This window comes from Halichondria panicea, chromosome 15 (genome assembly GCF_963675165.1).
Source record: "Halichondria panicea chromosome 15, odHalPani1.1, whole genome shotgun sequence".
Classification (NCBI taxonomy): Eukaryota; Metazoa; Porifera; class Demospongiae; order Suberitida; family Halichondriidae; genus Halichondria; species Halichondria panicea.
Window position 1 is genome coordinate 5,930,042 of NC_087391.1, and position 20,510 is coordinate 5,950,551.

The following is a 20,510-nucleotide window of genomic DNA, read 5'->3' on the forward strand; positions in this document are numbered from 1 at the left end:
CAACTCTAGCTGTTGTTAGAGTACTTAACCACAACTCTAGCTGTTGTTAGAGTACTTAACCACAACTCTAGCTGTTGTTAGAGTACTTAACCACAACTCTAGCTGTTGTTAGAGTACTTAACCACAACTCTAGCTGTTGTTAGAGTACTTAACCACAACTCTAGCTGTTGTTAGAGTACTTAACCACAACTCTAGCTGTTGTTAGAGTACTTAACCACAACTCTAGCTGTTGTTAGAGTACTTAACCACAACTCTAGCTGTTGTTAGAGTACTTAACCACAACTCTAGCTGTTGTTAGAGTACTTAACCACAACTCTAGCTGTTGTTAGAGTACTTAACCACAACTCTAGCTGTTGTTAGAGTACTTAACCACAACTCTAGCTGTTGTTAGAGTACTTAACCACAACTCTAGCTGTTGTTAGAGTACTTAACCACAACTCTAGCTGTTGTTAGAGTACTTAACCACAACTCTAGCTGTTGTTAGAGTACTTAACCACAACTCTAGCTGTTGTTAGAGTACTTAACCACAACTCTAGCTGTTGTTAGAGTACTTAACCACAACTCTAGCTGTTGTTAGAGTACTTAACCACAACTCTAGCTGTTGTTAGAGTACTTAACCACAACTCTAGCTGTTGTTAGAGTACTTAACCACAACTCTAGCTGTTGTTAGAGTACTTAACCACAACTCTAGCTGTTGTTAGAGTACTTAACCACAACTCTAGCTGTTGTTAGAGTACTTAACCACAACTCTAGCTGTTGTTAGAGTACTTAACCACAACTCTAGCTGTTGTTAGAGTACTTAACCACAACTCTAGCTGTTGTTAGAGTACTTAACCACAACTCTAGCTGTTGTTAGAGTACTTAACCACAACTCTAGCTGTTGTTAGAGTACTTAACCACAACTCTAGCTGTTGTTAGAGTACTTAACCACAACTCTAGCTGTTGTTAGAGTACTTAACCACAACTCTAGCTGTTGTTAGAGTACTTAACCACAACTCTAGCTGTTGTTAGAGTACTTAACCACAACTCTAGCTGTTGTTAGAGTACTTAACCACAACTCTAGCTGTTGTTAGAGTACTTAACCACAACTCTAGCTGTTGTTAGAGTACTTAACCACAACTCTAGCTGTTGTTAGAGTACTTAACCACAACTCTAGCTGTTGTTAGAGTACTTAACCACAACTCTAGCTGTTGTTAGAGTACTTAACCACAACTCTAGCTGTTGTTAGAGTACTTAACCACAACTCTAGCTGTTGTTAGAGTACTTAACCACAACTCTAGCTGTTGTTAGAGTACTTAACCACAACTCTAGCTGTTGTTAGAGTACTTAACCACAACTCTAGCTGTTGTTAGAGTACTTAACCACAACTCTAGCTGTTGTTAGAGTACTTAACCACAACTCTAGCTGTTGTTAGAGTACTTAACCACAACTCTAGCTGTTGTTAGAGTACTTAACCACAACTCTAGCTGTTGTTAGAGTACTTAACCACAACTCTAGCTGTTGTTAGAGTACTTAACCACAACTCTAGCTGTTGTTAGAGTACTTAACCACAACTCTAGCTGTTGTTAGAGTACTTAACCACAACTCTAGCTGTTGTTAGAGTACTTAACCACAACTCTAGCTGTTGTTAGAGTACTTAACCACAACTCTAGCTGTTGTTAGAGTACTTAACCACAACTCTAGCTGTTGTTAGAGTACTTAACCACAACTCTAGCTGTTGTTAGAGTACTTAACCACAACTCTAGCTGTTGTTAGAGTACTTAACCACAACTCTAGCTGTTGTTAGAGTACTTAACCACAACTCTAGCTGTTGTTAGAGTACTTAACCACAACTCTAGCTGTTGTTAGAGTACTTAACCACAACTCTAGCTGTTGTTAGAGTACTTAACCACAACTCTAGCTGTTGTTAGAGTACTTAACCACAACTCTAGCTGTTGTTAGAGTACTTAACCACAACTCTAGCTGTTGTTAGAGTACTTAACCACAACTCTAGCTGTTGTTAGAGTACTTAACCACAACTCTAGCTGTTGTTAGAGTACTTAACCACAACTCTAGCTGTTGTTAGAGTACTTAACCACAACTCTAGCTGTTGTTAGAGTACTTAACCACAACTCTAGCTGTTGTTAGAGTACTTAACCACAACTCTAGCTGTTGTTAGAGTACTTAACCACAACTCTAGCTGTTGTTAGAGTACTTAACCACAACTCTAGCTGTTGTTAGAGTACTTAACCACAACTCTAGCTGTTGTTAGAGTACTTAACCACAACTCTAGCTGTTGTTAGAGTACTTAACCACAACTCTAGCTGTTGTTAGAGTACTTAACCACAACTCTAGCTGTTGTTAGAGTACTTAACCACAACTCTAGCTGTTGTTAGAGTACTTAACCACAACTCTAGCTGTTGTTAGAGTACTTAACCACAACTCTAGCTGTTGTTAGAGTACTTAACCACAACTCTAGCTGTTGTTAGAGTACTTAACCACAACTCTAGCTGTTGTTAGAGTACTTAACCACAACTCTAGCTGTTGTTAGAGTACTTAACCACAACTCTAGCTCAAGTACTTTACCGCACACTCTAGCCAACTTTCCCACCCTCAGCCACGCCCACCCTCCTCCCTTTTTGCTCACTCTCTTTTATAGCAGATGATGGCAATATTTCAGTACTTATGGTTTCTAAATTCCATAGCATATCTATTTTGGCTTCCTTTGGCTTCCTGTACTGTACTGAGGTACTACTTTTACTTTACTTAAAATACAAACTTTTAATAAGCTAAACTACCTTCTGCACTTGTTTTCATAATTGCAAAACAACTTTGACTGACTTCACTTTTTTTTTCAGCAAACCACTATTAACAAAACAACTTTTTTTTCACTTAAACCAGCAAATACTGCACTAATAAAGCTAACCTACTTTTGTCTTTTCATCACCAAGCACTACTTAAGCTTATAAGCAAAACCACTTTTTTCTTTTCTTTTCATGTTTTACTGCACTTTTTTCTTCACTAAAAAAAAATGCACTAAGCAAAACCACTAATTTATTGTAAGGCTCCCTGTCAGAAGCTGGCTAAACCAGCAAATGAAATATTGCACACTATTTGCTCTCCCTTTTTGCCTAATGTTTTTTAGATTAGGGCGTGCAAGGCTCCCCGTCAGAAGCTGGCTAAACCAGCAAATGAAATATTGCACACTATTTAAATACGAGCTCTGCCTTTTTGCCTAATTTTTTTAGATTAGGGCATGCAAGGCTCCCCGTCAGAAGCTGGCTAAATCAGCAAATGAAATATTGCACACTATTTAAATACGGGCTCTCCCTTTTTGCCTAATTTTTTTAGATTAGGGCGTGCAAGGCTCCCGTCAGAAGCTGGCTAAACCAGCAAATGAAATATTGCACACTATTTAAATACGGGCTCTCCCTTTTTGCCTAATTTTTTTAGATTAGGGCGTGCAAGGCTCCCCGTCAGAAGCTGGCTAAACCAGCAAATGAAATATTGCACACTATTTAAATACGAGCTCTGCCTTTTTGCCTAATTTTTTTAGATTAGGGCGTGCAAGGCTCCCCGTCAGAAGCTGGCTAAACCAGCAAATGAAATATTGCACACTATTTAAATACGGGCTCTCCTTTTTTGCCTAATTTTTTTAGATTAGGGCGTGCAAGGCTCCCGTCAGAAGCTGGCTAAACCAGCAAATGAAATATTGCACACTATTTAAATACGGGCTCTCCCTTTTTGCCTAATTTTTTTAGATTAGGGCGTGCAAGGCTCCCCGTCAGAAGCTGGCTAAACCAGCAAATGAAATATTGCACACTATTTAAATACGAGCTCTGCCTTTTTGCCTAATTTTTTTAGATTAGGGCGTGCAAGGCTCCCCGTCAGAAGCTGGCTAAACCAGCAAATGAAATATTGCACACTATTTAAATACGGGCTCTCCCTTTTTGCCTAATTTTTTTAGATTAGGGCGTGCAAGGCTCCCCGTCAGAAGCTGGCTAAACCAGCAAATGAAATATTGCACACTATTTAAATACGAGCTCTGCCTTTTTGCCTAATTTTTTTAGATTAGGGCGTGCAAGGCTCCCCGTCAGAAGCTGGCTAAACCAGCAAATGAAATATTGCACACTATTTAAATACGGGCTCTCCCTTTTTGCCTAATTTTTTTAGATTAGGGCGTGCAAGGCTCCCGTCAGAAGCTGGCTAAACCAGCAAATGAAATATTGCACACTATTTAAATACGGGCTCTCCCTTTTTGCCTAATTTTTTTAGATTAGGGCGTGCAAGGCTCCCCGTCAGAAGCTGGCTAAACCAGCAAATGAAATATTGCACACTATTTAAATACGGGCTCTCCCTTTTTGCCTAATTTTTTTAGATTAGGGCGTGCAAGGCTCCCGTCAGAAGCTGGCTAAACCAGCAAATGAAATATTGCACACTATTTAAATACGGGCTCTCCCTTTTTGCCTAATTTTTTTAGATTAGGGCGTGCAAGGCTCCCCGTCAGAAGCTGGCTAAACCAGCAAATGAAATATTGCACACTATTTAAATACGGGCTCTCCCTTTTTGCCTAATTTTTTTAGATTAAGGCGTGCAAGGCTCCCCGTCAGAAGCTGGCTAAACCAGCAAATGAAATATTGCACACTATTTGCTCTCCCTTTTTGCCTAATTTTTTTTAGATTAGGGCGTGCAAGGCTCCCCGTCAGAAGCTGGCTAAACCAGCAAATGAAATATTGCACACTATTTAAATACGGGCTCTCCCTTTTTGCCTAATTTTTTTAGATTAGGGCGTGCAAGGCTCCCCGTCAGAAGCTGGCTAAACCAGCAAATGAAATATTGCACACTATTTAAATACGGGCTCTCCCTTTTTGCCTAATTTTTTTAGATTAGGGCGTGCAAGGCTCCCCGTCAGAAGCTGGCTAAACCAGCAAATGAAATATTGCACACTATTTGCTCTCCCTTTTTGCCTAATTTTTTTTAGATTAGGGCGTGCAAGGCTCCCCGTCAGAAGCTGGCTAAACCAGCAAATGAAATACACTTGCACACTATTTAAACACGGGCTTGCCTAATTTTTTTAGATAGCAGGCAAAACCAGCAAATAAATTATTGCACACTATAATGATGCTAGTCATCTTAATTGTATGTACAGCATGATATGTTTTACCTCCTTCTTTTTTAATTGTCTCGAATGAGCAAAAACATAATCACACTATTTACGACTAACGTTTGGCCTGGAGTCTCCTCTTGATACTTGGTGTTTCTTGATACTTGGCGTCTTTGATGTCTCTTAATATTCTGATGCTCTTGTCTGTAAGAAAAAAAATACTGATTTAACTTAAGAATTTTATTTACCTAAAAAAAGTGTTGAGCTGTTTTTGAACTTAATACACGCGCCAGGAGAAGAATCGAGGCTAATTACTACCAGTCTCGATTTCAGGCCGCGACAAAAAATAAAAAGCTGCCATAGCAGGCGGCTTACATACACACAAGCTACAAGCTAAAGCCAGTGCTCAGCTGTAGGAGGCTTGAAGCTGACATTGGGAAGCTGACATTGGTAGGATTGAAGCTGGTAGGCAGCTATACCAACACTTAGACACTGACCTGACACAAGCTACTTCGATCAGGCAATTAAGCTAACACAAAGCCAGTGCTAGCTAACACAAAGCTCTACAAACCTTATAGCTTGGAGCAGTTGGGTTAGGTAGAGGAGATCTGATGGACATAGAGGCTGCTGGGTTCCTCAGTAGAGTATAGAGAAGGTAGAAGAGAACTTGAGGTAGAGCAGAGGTAGAAGAGGCTGAATAATGAGCTAGACTGCTGGGTTGCTAGTTAAACTAAAATCGTTCTCACTAAGGTTTCTCCAGCATTACCTTACATGGTAGTACATCACATTCCATATTACAGAGTCTTGGCAAGGTTTCTCCAGCATTACCTTACTTGGTAGTACATTACATTCCATATTACAAGAGTTTAAAGGTTCATAACTGTCAACACATTCAGATGACTAATAAAGATTAATGTACTAAATTGCTGTATAAATCATTGAAATTGCGGCACAAGTTCATAATGAATTAGCATACACTCGCTTTGGTTGTTCCACCCTAATTACTGTACACCCCTAGAGAGTACAGAACAAGGTAAACAGTGAACAGTAAGGTATCATGTCTCAGAACAACATAGAAGGACATGTGGCATGCTCGGTACGATCATGTAGCTATTCTGCTGTCCAATCACCAGTAAGTGTCATTGCGCCCTCTGTTCCGATTTATAAATCCCAGGGTCACAGCTAGTCCCTAAGGCAGGGCCTAGCACAGGCTCTACATCACCCTGAGGCATGATCCCAACTGTACAAAGCTCTAATCAGTACTAACCTAGATACAAAGATAATGGGCCACCTGCCATGCACACAAGCTGAAAGCTATTTTATAATTAACACACAGTAACTTACCCACTGGAATAGGTAGCACTCAATGGAGGTTTCCTCCTGTTCAGATGATGGAGTGGTTGGTTGATCCATTGTATGGTGGTACTCCCTCCGTTGCACATGAAGAGAGAGAGAGGGATAGAATAGTCACCCATACACCACACAGCTACAAGCATAAGCACAGCATACACTCGCCTTGGTTGTACCACCCTAATTACTGTACACCCCTAGAGAGTACAGAACAAGGTAAACAGTAAACAGTTAGGTATCATGTCTCAGAACAATATAGAACCTGTGCCAGGACATGTGGCATGCTCGGTACGATCGGGTCATGACAACGTAGCTATTCTGCATCATTCCTGTCCAATCACCAGTAAGTGTCATTGCGCCCCCACTGGGCAGTATTGCTCTGTTCCGATTTCTAAATCCCATGCCTTCAGGGCTACCGATACCGCAACGCGATGGCAGGATCCCAAAAGCAAGGAATCTAGAAATCAAACAGAGGCTATACTGTCAAGTTTTCCCAAAGGTAAGGATCGCTCAAGACGCTCGACTTGCTGATCATACAACAGGTCAACAGGGTCACAGCTAGTCCCTAAGGCAGGGCCTAGCACAGGCTCTACATCACCCTGAGGCATGATCCCAACTGTACAAAGCTCTAATCAGTACTAACCTAGATACAAAGATAATGGGCCACCTGCCATGCACACAAGCTCAAAGTTATTTTATAATTAACCTTACCCACTGGAATAGGTAGCACTCAATGGAGGTCTCCTCCTGTTCAAGTGGCAGGATGATGGAGTGGTTGGTTGGTCCATTCTATGGTGGTACTCCCTCCGTTGCACATGAAGAGAGAGAGAGAGGGATAGAATAGTCACCCATACACCACACAGCTACAAGCATAAGCACAGCATACACTCGTACCACCCTAATTACTGTACACCCCTAGAGAGTACAGAACAAGGTAAACAGTAAACAGTTAGGTATCATGTCTCAGAACAATATAAAACCTGTGCCAGGACATGTGGCATGCTCGGTACGATCGGGTCATGACAACGTAGCTAATCTGCTTCATTCCTGTCCAATCACCAGTAAGTGTCATTGCGCCCCCACTGGGCAGTATTGCTCTGTTCCGATTTCTAAATCCCCTGCCTTCAGGGCTACCGATACCGCAACGCGATGGCAGGATCCCAAAAGCAAGGAATCTAGAAATCGAACAGAGGCTATACTGTCAAGTTTTCCCAAAGGTAAGGATCGCTCAAGACGCTCGACTTGCTGATCATACAACAGGTCAACAGGGTCACAGCTAGTCCCTAAGGCAGGGCCTAGCACAGGCTCTACATCACCCTGAGGCATGATCCCAACTGTACAAAGCTCTAATCAGTACTAACATAGATACAAAGATAATGGGCCACCTGCCATTATTTTATAATTAACACACAGTAACTTACCCACTGGAATAGGTAGGAGGTCTCCTCCTGTTCAAGTGGCAGGATGATGGAGTGGTTGGTTGGTCCATTCTATGGTGGTACTACCTCCGTTGCACATGAAGAGAGAGAGAGGGATAGAATAGTCACCCATACACCACACAGCTACAAGCATAAGCACTCGTACCACCCTAATCACTGTACACCCCTAGAGAGTACAGAACAAGGTAAACAGTGAACAGTTAGGTATCATGTCTCAGAACAACATAGAACCTGTGCCAGGACATGTGGCATGCTCGGTACGATCGGGTCATGACAACGTAGCTATCCTGTATCATTCCTGTCCAATCACCAGTAAGTGTCATTGCACCCCCACTGGGCAGTATTGCTCTGTTCCGATTTCTAAATCCCATGCCTTCAGGGCTACCGATACTGCAACGCGATGGCAGGATCCCAAAAGCAAGGAATCTAGAAATCGAACAGAGGCTATACTGTCAAGTTTTCCCAAAGGTAAGGATCGCTCAAGACGCTCGACTTGCTGATCATACAACAGGTCAACAGGATCACAGCTAGTCCCTAAGGCAGGGCCTAGCACAGGCTCTACATCACCCTGAGGCAAGCTCTAATCAGTACTAACCTAGATACAAAGCCACCTGCCATGCACACAAGCTCAAAGTTATTTTATAATTAACACACAGTAACTTACCCACTGGAATAGGTAGCACTCAATGGAGGTCTCCTCCTGTTCAAGTGGCAGGAGTGGTTGGTTGGTCCATTCTATGGTGGTACTCCCTCCGTTGCACATGAAGAGAGAGAGAGAGAGGGATAGAATAGTCACCCATACACCACACAGCTACAAGCATAAGCACAGCATACACCCTAATTACTGTACACCCCTAGAGAGTACAGAACAAGGTAAACAGTGAACAGTTAGGTATCATGTCTCAGAACAACATAGAATCTGTGCCAGGACATGTGGCATGCTCGGTACGATCGGGTCATGACAACGTAGCTATTCTGCATCATTCCTGTCCAATCACCAGTAAGTGTCATTGCGCCCCCACTGGGCAGTATTGCTCTGTTCTGATTTCTAAATCCCATGCCTTCAGGGCTACCGATACCGCAACGCGATGGCAGGATCCCAAAAGCAAGGAATCTAGAAATCGAACAGAGGCTATACTGTCAAGTTTTCCCAAAGGTAAGGATCGCTCAAGACGCTCGACTTGCTGATCATACAACAGGTCAACAGGGTCACAGCTAGTCCCTAAGGCAGGGCCTAGCACAGGCTCTACATCACTCTGAGGCATGATCCCAACTGTACAAAGCTCTAATCAGTACTAACCTAGATACAAAGATAATGGGCCACCTGCCATGCACACAAGCTCAAAGTTATTTTATAATTAACACACAGTAACTTACCCACTGGAATAGGTAGGAGGTCTCCTCCTGTTCAAGTGGCAGGATGATGGAGTGGTTGGTTGGTCCATTCTATGGTGGTACTCCCTCCGTTGCACATGAAGAGAGAGAGAGGGATAGAATAGTCACCCATACACCACACAGCATACACTCGCCTTGGTGGTTGTACCACCCTAATTACTGTACACCCCTAGAGAGTACAGAACAAGGTAAACAGTAAACAGTTAGGTATCATGTCTCAGAACAACATAGAACCTGTGCCAGGACATGTGGCATGCTCGGTACGATCGGGTCATGACAACGTAGCTATTCTGCCTCATTCCTGTCCAATCACCATTAAGTATCATTGCGCCCCCACTGGGCAGTATTGCTCTGTTCCGATTTCTAAATCCCATGCCTTCAGGGCTACCGATACCGCAACGCGATGGCAGAATCCCAAAAACAAGGAATCTAGAAATCGAACAGAGGCTATACTGTCAAGTTTTCCCAAAGGTAAGGATCGCTCAAGACGCTCGACTTGCTGATCATACAACAGGTCAACAGAGTCACAGCTAGTCCCTAAGGCAGGGCCTAGCACAGGCTCTACATCACCCTGAGGCATGATCCCAACTGTACAACGCTCTAATCAGTACTAACCTAGATACAAAGATAATCCATGCACACAAGCTCAAAGCTATTTAATAATAATATTAACACACAGTAACTTACCCACTGGAATAGGTAGCACTCTCTCCTCCTGTTCAAGTGGCAGGATGATGGAGTGGTTGGTTGGTCCATTGTATGGTGGTACTCCCTCCGTTGCAGAGAGAGGGATAGAGTAGCCATCATGCTGCCATACACGTACACAGCTACAAGCATATTTAAAGCGCAGCACTCATAGTAAGTGGGCGGGGCTATTCTTTGGGACAAAGGGCGACTCATTCATGAGACTACTATATCATATGCAGGCATGCATGTGGGACAAAGGACGACTCATTCATGAGACTACTATCATGCAGGCATGCATGATTCCGCTATAATTAATGATTAATTAATGGCAAAATTATTTTTATTATATTAATGGCAAAAATGCAGTTAGGTGTCTATTATTGTGTGTCAGTCTCTTAGTTGTCCTGCGAGTGTCCATAATTATTCAATCCATGGGCAAGGGAGGGCAGCAAATTGTATCATGATCGTAATAAAAAGGCGTATTACATGGTATAGTAGAGTCTGTCCCGGGTGGTGTGCTGTCCTAGCTGGTAGTAGGTAGGTCTTGTAGTGTTGGTTAGTTGGTGATGCTGGCTCTTAGTAGAACTTGCTGCTCCCTCCGACTAGGTGTGGGGATAAAGACACGGATGATGTGTGATGTGTGTACTGTACACAAAAACACAGCATGTACGACACAATGCATGGGTGGAGGTGTGGTCAAGAGGGTTACCATGTATGGGGGTGTGACCACATATCAGTACAGTGAGTGGGGGTGTGGCCCCATATATACAGGATGTGCAGGTACAATGTGTGGATAGAGGTGTGGTCTGCACTGATAATAATGAAGTGATTCCGTATGACCAGGTGAAAAACATAAAACAACCAAACCGACAATATACTAGACTATAGAATGAACTAAGAATGAACTAAGAATAAGCTTAGCCTGCGTAAGCAAGTTGGAGGAAGAAGCTGAGCAGAACAGAAACCGATCCAAACAGTGGCATACATTAATTTAGTGTAATAATTATACAGAATAACTTCTCCTGCATTGGTCCATCAGAGCAGTGGAGCCATCATCAGATCATTGCCACCATGGGAGTCCTCTCTATACAAACTTACAACACACTTCACACTTCATGTAATAAAAATGGAAGACACTCCCACGCACCATGCAAAGCTATGGTTTCCTGGCATTGAAATGTGAACAACTATACAACATTTCTCGAGGGCTCAAATAATGAACTTTCCCGCTACACAGTAGTAGAGGTCAATGCATAAGTGGAGTTAACTACCTAATGCTGGCACAATAATAAAATACAATTTCTTAAGCCAAGAGTAGAAGAAATGTTTTAAACTGGCTAGTGATTGAAGGCAATTGCATCTGACCCAAAACAGAGAAGGTACCGTATAATAATTATCAGACTATACCTTGTGTGGCCGACTCCCTTTGTTTAGAGTAGCCTTTCCTGTCAGAAAATCACATACACTGCCTGCAGATTGAGTGATGAAGAAAGGGGAGCTCAAGATGCTACTCTACAGTCAATTACTGATAATGTTACGAAATGTACAAGCAACAGAATATTCGTACATGATACAGTAACTGGACCTTTGGTGTCTATTATTGTGTGTCAGTCTCTTAGTTGTCCTGCGAGTGTCCATAATTATTCAATCCATTGGCGAGGGAGGGCAGCAAATTGTATCATGATCGTAATACAAAGGCGTATTACATGGTATAGTAGAGTCTGTCCTGGGTGGTGTGCTGTCCTACCTGGTAGTAGGTAGGTGTTGTAGTGTGTTGGTTAGTTGGTGATGCTGGCTCTTAGTAGAACTTGCTGCTCCCTCCGACTAGGTGTGGGGATAAAGACACGGATGATGTGTGTACTGTACACAAAAACACAGCATGTACGACACAATGCATGAGTGGAGGTGTGGTCAAGAGGGTTACCATGTATGGGGGTGTGACCACATATCAGTACAGTGAGTGGGGGTGTGGCCCCATATATACAGGATGTGCAGGTACAATGTGTGGATAGAGGTGTGGTCTGCACTGTATAAAAATTAATGAAGTGATTCCGTATGACCAGGTGAAAAACATAAAACAACCAAACCGACAATAATACTAGACTATAGAATGAACTAAGAATGAACTAAGAATAAGCTTAGCCTGCGTAAGCAAGTTGGAGGAAGAAGCTGAGCAGAACAGAAACCGATCCAAACAGTGGCATACATTAATTTAGTGTAATAATTATACAGAATAACTTCTCCTGCATTGGTCCATCAGAGCAGTGGAGCCATCATCAGATCATTGCCACCATGGGAGTCCTCTCTGTACAAACTTACAACACACTTCACACTTCATGTAATATAAATGGAAGACACTCCCACGCACCATGCAAAGCTATGGTTTCCTGGCATTGAAATGAGAACAACTATACAACATTTCTCGAGGGCTCAAATAACGAACTTTCCCGCTACACAGTAGTAGAGGTCAATGCATAAGTGGAGTTAACTACCTAATGCTGGTACAATAATAAAATACAATTTCTTAAGCCAAGAGTAGAAGAAATGTTTTAAACTGGCTAGTGATTGAAGGCAATTGCATCTGACCCAAAACAGAGAAGATCATCTAAGTACCGTACAATAATTATTAGACTATACCTTGTGTGGCCGACTCCCTCTGTTTAGAGTAGCCTTTCCTGTCAGAAAATCACATACACTGCCTGCATTGAGTGATGAAGAAAGGGGAGCTACTCTACAGTCAATTACTGATAATGTTACGAAATGTACAAGCAACAGAATATCCGTACATGATACAGTAACTGGCCCTTTGGTGTCTATTATTGTGTGTCAGTCTCCTGCGAGTGTCCATAATTATTCAATCCATTGGCGAGGGAGGGCAGCAAATTGTATCATGATCGTAATACAAAGGCGTATTACATGGTATAGTAGAGTCTGTCCCGGGTGGTGTGCTGTCCTAGCTGGTAGTAGGTAGGTTTTGTAGTGTTGGTTAGTTGGTGATGCTGGCTCTTAGTAAAACTTGCTGCTCCCTCCGACTAGGTGTGGGGACAAAGACACGGATGATGTGTGTACTGTACACAAAAACACAGCATGTACGACACAATGCATGGGTGGAGGTGTGGTCAAGAGGGTTACCATGTATGGGGGTGTGACCACATATCAGTACAGTGAGTGGGGGTGTGGCCCCATATATACAGGATGTGCAGGTACAATGTGTGGATAGAGGTGTGGTCTGCACTGTATAAAAATTAATGAAGTGATTCCGTATGACCAGGTGAAAAACATAAAACAACCAAACCGACAATATACTAGACTATAGAATGAACTAAGAATGAACTAATTAAGAATAAGCTTAGCCTGCGTAAGCAAGTTGGAGGAAGAAGCTGAGCAGAACAGAAACCGATCCAAACAGTGGCATACATTAATTTAGTGTGATAATTATACAGAATAACTTCTCCTGCATTGGTCCATCAGAGCAGTGGAGCCATCATCAGATCATTGCCACCATGGGAGTCCTCTCTGTACAAACTTACAACACACTTCACACTTCACGTAATAAAAATAGAAGACACTCCCACGCACCATGCAAAGCTATGGTTTCCTGGCATTGAAATGAGAACAACTATACAACATTTCTCGAGGGCTCAAATAATGAACTTTCCCGCTACACAGTAGTAGAGGTCAATGCATAAGTGGAGTTAACTACCTAATACTGGTACAATAATAAAATACAATTTCTTAAGCCAAGAGTAGAAGAAATGTTTTAAACTGGCTAGTGATTCAAGGCAATTGCATCTGACCCAAAACAGAGAAGATCATCTAGTACTGTACAATAATTATTAGACTATACCTTGTGTGGCCGACTCCCTCTGTTTAGAGTAGCCTTTCCTGTCAGAAAATCACATACACTGCCTGCATTGAGTGATGAAGAAAGGGGAGCTACTCTACAGTCAATTACTGATAATGTTACGAAATGTACAAGCAACAGAATATTCGTACATGATACAGTAACTGGCCCTTTGGTGTCTATTATTGTGTGTCAGTCTCCTGCGAGTGTCCATAATTATTCAATCCATGGGCGAGGGAGGGCAGCAAATTGTATCATGATCGTAATACAAAGGCATATTACATGGTATCTCAGGTATATTAAGGACTGGGACCTTCAATTATTGCTGAATCAGCTAAAACGCAGCCACGCCCACGATTTTTAATATGTTTTGTGTGTAAAAATTTTGTGCAGCTACTTATCTTTTTAGTTCTAAAAACGGTGTTCTAAACCTTCCTTTTAGCTCTTAATTCTTAGTGTAGTAGGTAGTTCAAAGGCTTAAGCAGACATATCCGCTGGGAGAGAGCATCATGTTCTATTTAGAGTAAGTTATTAGCCTATAAAAATAAAAATGTCACTTATTGTCAGCTGTAAGACTAAGTTTTGTGCAAAATCTCACCTTTGGCCAAAGAAGTGGCTCTCTCCCAGCAGATGTCTGCTTAAGCCTTTGAACTACCTACTACACTAAGAATTATGAGCTAAAAGGAAGGTTTAGAACACCGTTTTTAGAACTAAAAAAGATCAGTAGCTGCACAAAATTTTTACACACAAAACATATTAAAAATCGTGGGCGTGGCTGCGTTTTAGCTGATTCAGCAATAATTGAAGGTCCCAGTCCTTAATATACCTGAGATAGTAGATCTGTCCCGGGTGGTGTGCTGTCCTAGCTGGTAGTAGGTAGGTTTTGTAGTGTTGGTTAGTTGGTGATGCTGGCTCTTAGTAGAACTTGCTGCTCCCTCCGACTAGGTGTGGGGATAAAGACACGGATGATGTGTGTACTGTACACAAAAACACAGCATGTACGACACAATGCATGGGTGGGGGTGTGGTCAAGAGGGTTACCATGTATGGGGGTGTGACCACATATCAGTACAGTGAGTGGGGGTGTGGCCCCATAATTATATACAGGATGTGCAGATACAATGTGTGGATAGAGGTGTGGTCTGCACTGATAATAATGAAGTGATTCCGTATGACCAGGTGAAAAACATCAAACAACCAAACCGACAATAATACTAGACTATAGAATGAACTAAGAATGAACTAAGAATAAGCTTAGCCTGCGTAAGCAAGTTGGAGGAAGAAGCTGAGCAGAACAGAAACCGATCCAAACAGTGGCATACATTAATTTAGTGTAATAATTATACAGAATAACTTCTCCTGCATTGGTCCATCAGAGCAGTGGAGCCATCATCAGATCATTGCCATACATTCATTGCCACCATGGGAGTCCTCTCTGTACAAACTTACAACACACTTCACACTTCATGTAATATAAATGGAAGACACTCCCACGCACCAGTATTTCACATGCAAAGCTATTGGTTTCCTGGCATTGAAATGTGAACAACATTTCTCTAGGGCTCAAATAACGAACTTTCCCGCTACACGGTAGTAGAGGTCAATGCATAAGTGGAGTTAACTACCTAATGCTGGTACAATAATTTCTTAAGCCAAGAGTAGAAGAAATGTTTTAAACCGGCTAGTGATTCAAGGCAATTGCATCTGACCCAAAACAGAGAAGATCATCTAGTACTGTACAATAATTATTAGACTATACCTTGTGTGGCCGACTCCCTCTGTTTAGAGTAGCCTTTCCTGTCAGAAAATCACATACACTGCCTGCAGATTGAGTGATGAAGCTCAAGATGCTACTCTACAGTCAATTACTGATAATGCTACGAAATGTACAAGCAACAGAATATTCATACATGATACAGTAACTGGCTCTCAGAGGTAGATCCACTCCATCACTCAGAGCCAATAGCCAATAACAGATTATCTCCTCCTCGATCAGAAAGCTGGGCTAAGAATCATAGCACCATCCTATAAATTCAGTGAAAATAATTATAAGGGGCTGAATACCAGAGGAAGTAACAGATAGTACACTACATCACTATGCATGGGACAATACATAATTATTATACTAACCCTTTCCTGTCGTATCTTGTAGTGCTCTTATATATACGTACGTCAGCAGCCATTCAGTAATAAAAATTAAGAGTGGGGCGTCCCCCATAAAAGATGAAATGACAATAAAATTATGAGAGTAATTGAATGCTGAATCTTGTGCTGGGCAGCGTTGAGTAGTTATCTGTGAGTAAGACATGAGAGAACAATATAAGGACAGACTGTCGCTATAAATTAAATTGAAGAATTCAATTGAACTACCACCTTGCTAGCTATAGCGCTCACCAAAATGACCGACGTACAAGTACTAGGAGACAGTCGTCTGGCTCTCTCTTCGGCTTTCTCTTTGCCTCGTGGCTGCAAATGACATGTGCTCTATCATGACGTGAGTGACAACTAAGTATATTCATTTGTGTACCAACCGGTAGCACAGTACAGAGTGTGCTGATATCTATAGCACAGAGGGCATTGCATTGGCTGCCTACCAGCCCCACCCACTATTCCTGCAAGTAGTGATGGAGGCATAGTCTCGAGGCTAAGCCACTATTGTGGTTTACAGTCTACTAAAATACTTGGAGGTACAGGAGTTAGCTAGCTAGAGATGGAGCGCGGCACAGAGTGGCTGTACACACCGCTCGGACTAGACAAGGAAGAGTACCTCTTGGGACGCAAGATTGACAAGCACACAAACCCATCAAATCTGGTCCCAGAAAAGGTATCAAGCAATGCTTTAATAGACTTTAAGTTTTAATAATTATAGATCTGCCGCTCCTCTGAGGGCGGGGTGGTTGATCTGAGCACAAAGATTAAAGAAGATCCCTTGTTTATGATTCGAAAATCTGAAGAAGAAAAACGCAAGTCAGTTGTGAGTAATCCTGTTAAGGTAGGTATCGGCAATACTGGTTGCTCTATTCTATTATTATACCGCGATTTTTTGTATAGGTGTCTCAGATAAAGCAACGCGTAGCAAAAATACACAAAAATTCCAAGAAGAGGGAAAATTCATCACCAGACAGATCAAGATCCCCTCCCTCCAGGCACACAAGGCACTCCCCCCCTCACACAAGGCACACGCATTCTCACACAAGGCACTCCCACAGACGACAAGGATCGTCTTCAGCTACAACCTCTCGTCGTTCTGCTACAAGCTCTTCAGGAAGGTAGCTAATGTGATTGGTCGTGGCGTGAATTATGTGTACAATAACTATATTTTAGGAAAATGAGCAGAGAAGAGTTAGAACGCAAGAGACAAGAGATGATGGACAGTGCACGGTAGGTGGTCCTGGATGTATTGTAAGTGGTCCCTGTCAGTGTCTCTGTATGACCTAGCACTGTTGTGTGTGTGTTATATGCAGTGTCTCTGTAGGACCTACTGTGTGTGCGTTACAATGGTCCTGTACTGTACTGTGTGTGTGTGCGTGGTATACAGTATAACAGTGTTAGTATTATACAGTGTTGTGGTCCCTATGTGTGTGCAGGGTCCATAGGCAGACACTCAAACAAGGCCGTGCTGAGATAGAAGAGACAGAGGGAGCTAAGCAAGCACCTCATTTCCTACAGTGAGAGTCTCTTCTATTAAGTTTTATATCCATGTCTCTATTACACTGCAGGTCATTGCGTGTGAGCTCTCTGACTACCAGCAACTCAGTGGCTGATCGTATTCACAGAAGTATCCAATCAGTTCAGAGAACTAAAGCACGCCTCGATTCAGACTTTCTATGAACACACTAGTACTATCATTGATTTATGAACATGCCTACATGTAGCCTCGATCCCAGCCCCTCTCAATTGAGAGCGGCCTGAAATCGAGGCTATCCTACATGTAAAACACAATTAGAGTGCGGGTTCGTTCGAAGTATCCCAACTCATTTGATATTCCCTCGATACTTGCCGCATCCAAAATGGCCGCATGCACATGCTCTGCAGAAGAAGGAGATGATGATAGATGGTTGGGAGGCTTTAAGGCTGCTCTGTTGTTAGGTCTACTCCCTCGGAAGAACACAGCCTATCCATTCACGACCACAGCTCGCTGGAGAAGGAGAGAAAAGATGGCTAAACGAAAGCAGTTAAATTACACATCAGGTACTTTCTTAGAGCTGCGCAACTACTCGCGCTCTGTGGCGAGGGAGGTGGTCCAACACAAGAAACAAAAGGTACTCTATATATGCATGCGCATGTATCCCGTGTCTAGCCTGTGTTGTAGGTACAGGTGAGTCACTCTGGGAGGTTTGATTGGAAAACAATGCTAGCACTCGAAATGTTCCTCAAAACGTCATCACTACGCTGTCAACACCTGGAAGAGATTGGATTTCCGTACAGCACACAAAGTGTTGATGCCATTCTCTCAAAACTAGGTAGGCTATATACAGAGCACTGCTATTAATCACTTCATACACACACAGAGTCGTGCTTGAAAAAACAAGCTACAAGACTTTTTCAAGATAATTGATTTGATTTGTGTTCATAATTCATTGTTCATTAATTTTTGTTCCTGTTTATGAACATTTTCAATAATAGTTTAGTATAATTATAATTTATAATCAAGTTCCAGTTCTGAGTTGTGGGTTAAAGTTCCAGTCCAATGATGTGTCACTTTTAGCCACTTGTCTGCCCACTCTTGTCATGACTATTATTAGAGTCACAGCCAATATCACAAGCAGTCCCACTGCAAATATTAGCCGATACAATCCACTTTCAAGGACTTTGTTTGATTGCTCTCCTCTGAAAGGAATAATGTATAATAATTATGGCAACATATTCAGGTGGTCTCACCTCAACCATTGACGAGGCCCTGAGCTCCACACCTTTGTGTGATACTTGTCATTACCTACCATGCTCCGAGGAGAGGTGGCCCCAGCCCTGGACTCAGCCTTGTTAATGTTAGAGGTGGCCCCAGCCCTGGACTCAGCCTTGTTAGAAGTGGCCCCAGCTCTGCTGTGAGAGGTGGCTGCTGCTGCTGCTGGTTGGAAGGTTCCTATACTGAGTCTAAGTTGATCAGCCACTGGAGACATAAAATGGCGTGGTGGAACAATCAACTCCTGTGAAATTTACCCATAACTAATAAAACCATAAAACCACATTAACTCAAACGTCACCTTGCACTTTGGGCACTTCTGTGAGTGTTGTGTGGCCATGTAGCTGTGTAGACACTCGTCATGGAACAAGTCTGTGCAGCCGGGACAAGTATTAATAGCATTCTTAATACAGACAGGACATACCATAACAGGATAGCCTGAGAACAAGCCCTTCTTGAATAGAGTGAGAGCACAGAACACAAACATCATCATAATCACTGTCCTCGAGCCATTGGAGATACGAATGTACAGTACACTGCATGAGAAAGCATACACATAGTATACGTATGTGAGAGAATATAATACACACAACCATACACTAGTACACATGTGAGAGGCATACACACCATTACACTAGTACACACGTGAGAGGGCATACACACCATTACACTAGTACACACGTGAGAGGGCATACACACCATTACACTAGTACACACGTGAGAGGGCATACACACCATTACACTAGTACACACGTGAGAGGGCATACACACCATTACACTAGTACACACGTGAGAGGGCATACACACCATTACACTAGTACACACGTGAGAGGGCATACACACCATTACACTAGTACACACGTGAGAGGGCATACACACCATTACACTAGTACACACGTGAGAGGGCATACACACCATTACACTAGTACACACGTGAGAGGCATACACACCATTACACTAGTACACACATGAGAGGCATACACACCAGTACACTAGTACACACGTGAGAGGGCATACACACCATTACACTAGTACACATGTGAGAGGGCATACACACCATTACACTAGTACACACGTGAGAGGGCATACACACCATTACACTAGTACACACGTGAGAGGGCGTACACACCATTACACTAGTACACACGTGAGAGGGCATACACACCATTACACTAGTACACTAGTACACACGTGAGAGGGCGTACACACCATTACACTAGTACACATGTGAGAGGGCATACACACCATTACACTAGTACACACGTGAGAGGCATACACACCATTACACTAGTACACACATGAGAGGCATACACACCATTACACTAGTACACATGTGAGAGGGCATACACACCATTACACTAGTACACACATGTGAGAGGGCGTACACACCATTACACTAGTACACACGTGAGAGGGCGTACACACCATTACACTAGTACACACTTACTCTGGGATGATCCGATAGCATACAGTCTTCGCACACATTCACGCGGTGAACAAAACAGAACAAGTTAGTCACTTTCCTCTTGGGACATTTACACAGGCCCATGATTATTTTTATCAGAGAAGGTGGGCGTGTCCACTTCACAGTAGAGAAGAGAAAAGAGGGGCGTGGCTGAGCTATGCAGCTAGCTAGCGAGCTAGCTCACAGTGCAGTACAACAAGAGAGATGGGTGTCTGCTGGAAATGTGCAGCCGCTGTTCCACTGTTGATAGCTCTGGTCATGTTTCTAGCGCCCCTTATCCAGAGGGAGCTGGAGACAGCCAATGGCTACACTGCCCCAGAAGACTCTACAAAACTACCAGAGGA

At 42.6% G+C, this 20,510-nt stretch overlaps 3 protein-coding genes and 2 long non-coding RNA genes across 14 annotated transcripts in view; 2 read left to right on the top strand and 3 right to left on the bottom strand.

Annotated features, from left to right (window-relative positions):
• Window positions 1-5,255: 5,255 nt before the first annotated feature.
• Window positions 5,256-6,719, bottom strand: LOC135349415 (uncharacterized). The gene is made up of 2 exons (XR_010398916.1): window positions 6,428-6,719; window positions 5,256-5,287 (listed from the first exon to the last, which is right to left on the bottom strand). It is a non-coding gene; the product is annotated as an uncharacterized LOC135349415 (long non-coding RNA).
• Window positions 6,720-10,276: 3,557 nt separating this feature from the next.
• On the bottom strand, window positions 10,277-16,350 carry LOC135349118 (uncharacterized). Of its 8 annotated transcripts, XR_010398874.1 has the most exons (9): window positions 16,193-16,350; window positions 15,929-16,091; window positions 15,709-15,823; window positions 14,625-15,619; window positions 12,741-13,863; window positions 12,592-12,653; window positions 11,540-11,778; window positions 11,362-11,423; window positions 10,277-10,556 (listed from the first exon to the last, which is right to left on the bottom strand). It is a non-coding gene; the product is annotated as an uncharacterized LOC135349118 (long non-coding RNA). The 8 variants fall into 8 exon arrangements; XR_010398872.1 differs by having other exon boundaries at window positions 11,540-13,863; window positions 14,625-14,739; window positions 15,558-15,619; XR_010398871.1 differs by having other exon boundaries at window positions 11,540-13,863; window positions 14,625-15,233; window positions 15,558-15,619.
• A 95-nt stretch (window positions 16,351-16,445) lies between these two features.
• LOC135349115 (pre-mRNA-splicing factor CWC25 homolog) lies at window positions 16,446-18,464 on the top strand. Its single transcript, XM_064547601.1, has 8 exons — window positions 16,446-16,622; window positions 16,668-16,790; window positions 16,850-17,067; window positions 17,123-17,179; window positions 17,386-17,466; window positions 17,518-18,060; window positions 18,111-18,261; window positions 18,310-18,464. Exons 1-6 carry the CDS (start codon window positions 16,509-16,511, stop codon window positions 17,627-17,629), a joined length of 705 nt encoding a protein of 234 aa, XP_064403671.1. The 5' UTR covers window positions 16,446-16,508; the 3' UTR covers window positions 17,630-18,060; window positions 18,111-18,261; window positions 18,310-18,464.
• Window positions 18,357-20,304, bottom strand: LOC135349114 (zinc finger protein-like 1 homolog). Its single transcript, XM_064547600.1, has 5 exons — window positions 20,149-20,304; window positions 19,126-19,237; window positions 19,003-19,073; window positions 18,680-18,945; window positions 18,357-18,628 (listed from the first exon to the last, which is right to left on the bottom strand). The coding sequence occupies exons 1-5, from the start codon at window positions 20,248-20,250 to the stop codon at window positions 18,448-18,450; spliced, it is 732 nt and encodes a 243-aa protein (XP_064403670.1). The 5' UTR covers window positions 20,251-20,304; the 3' UTR covers window positions 18,357-18,447.
• The window catches only part of LOC135349107 (selenoprotein N-like), a 3,547-nt gene continuing 3,330 nt past the window's right edge, over window positions 20,294-20,510 (top strand). For 2 of the 3 annotated variants that reach the window (XM_064547590.1, XM_064547591.1), the window contains exon 1: window positions 20,295-20,510. This exon is cut by the window's right edge and continues 82 nt beyond it. In XM_064547590.1, coding sequence (XP_064403660.1) covers window positions 20,371-20,510 — 140 coding nt within the window. In that variant the 5' untranslated portion in view covers window positions 20,295-20,370. The other variant, XM_064547589.1, reaches the window with a different exon arrangement.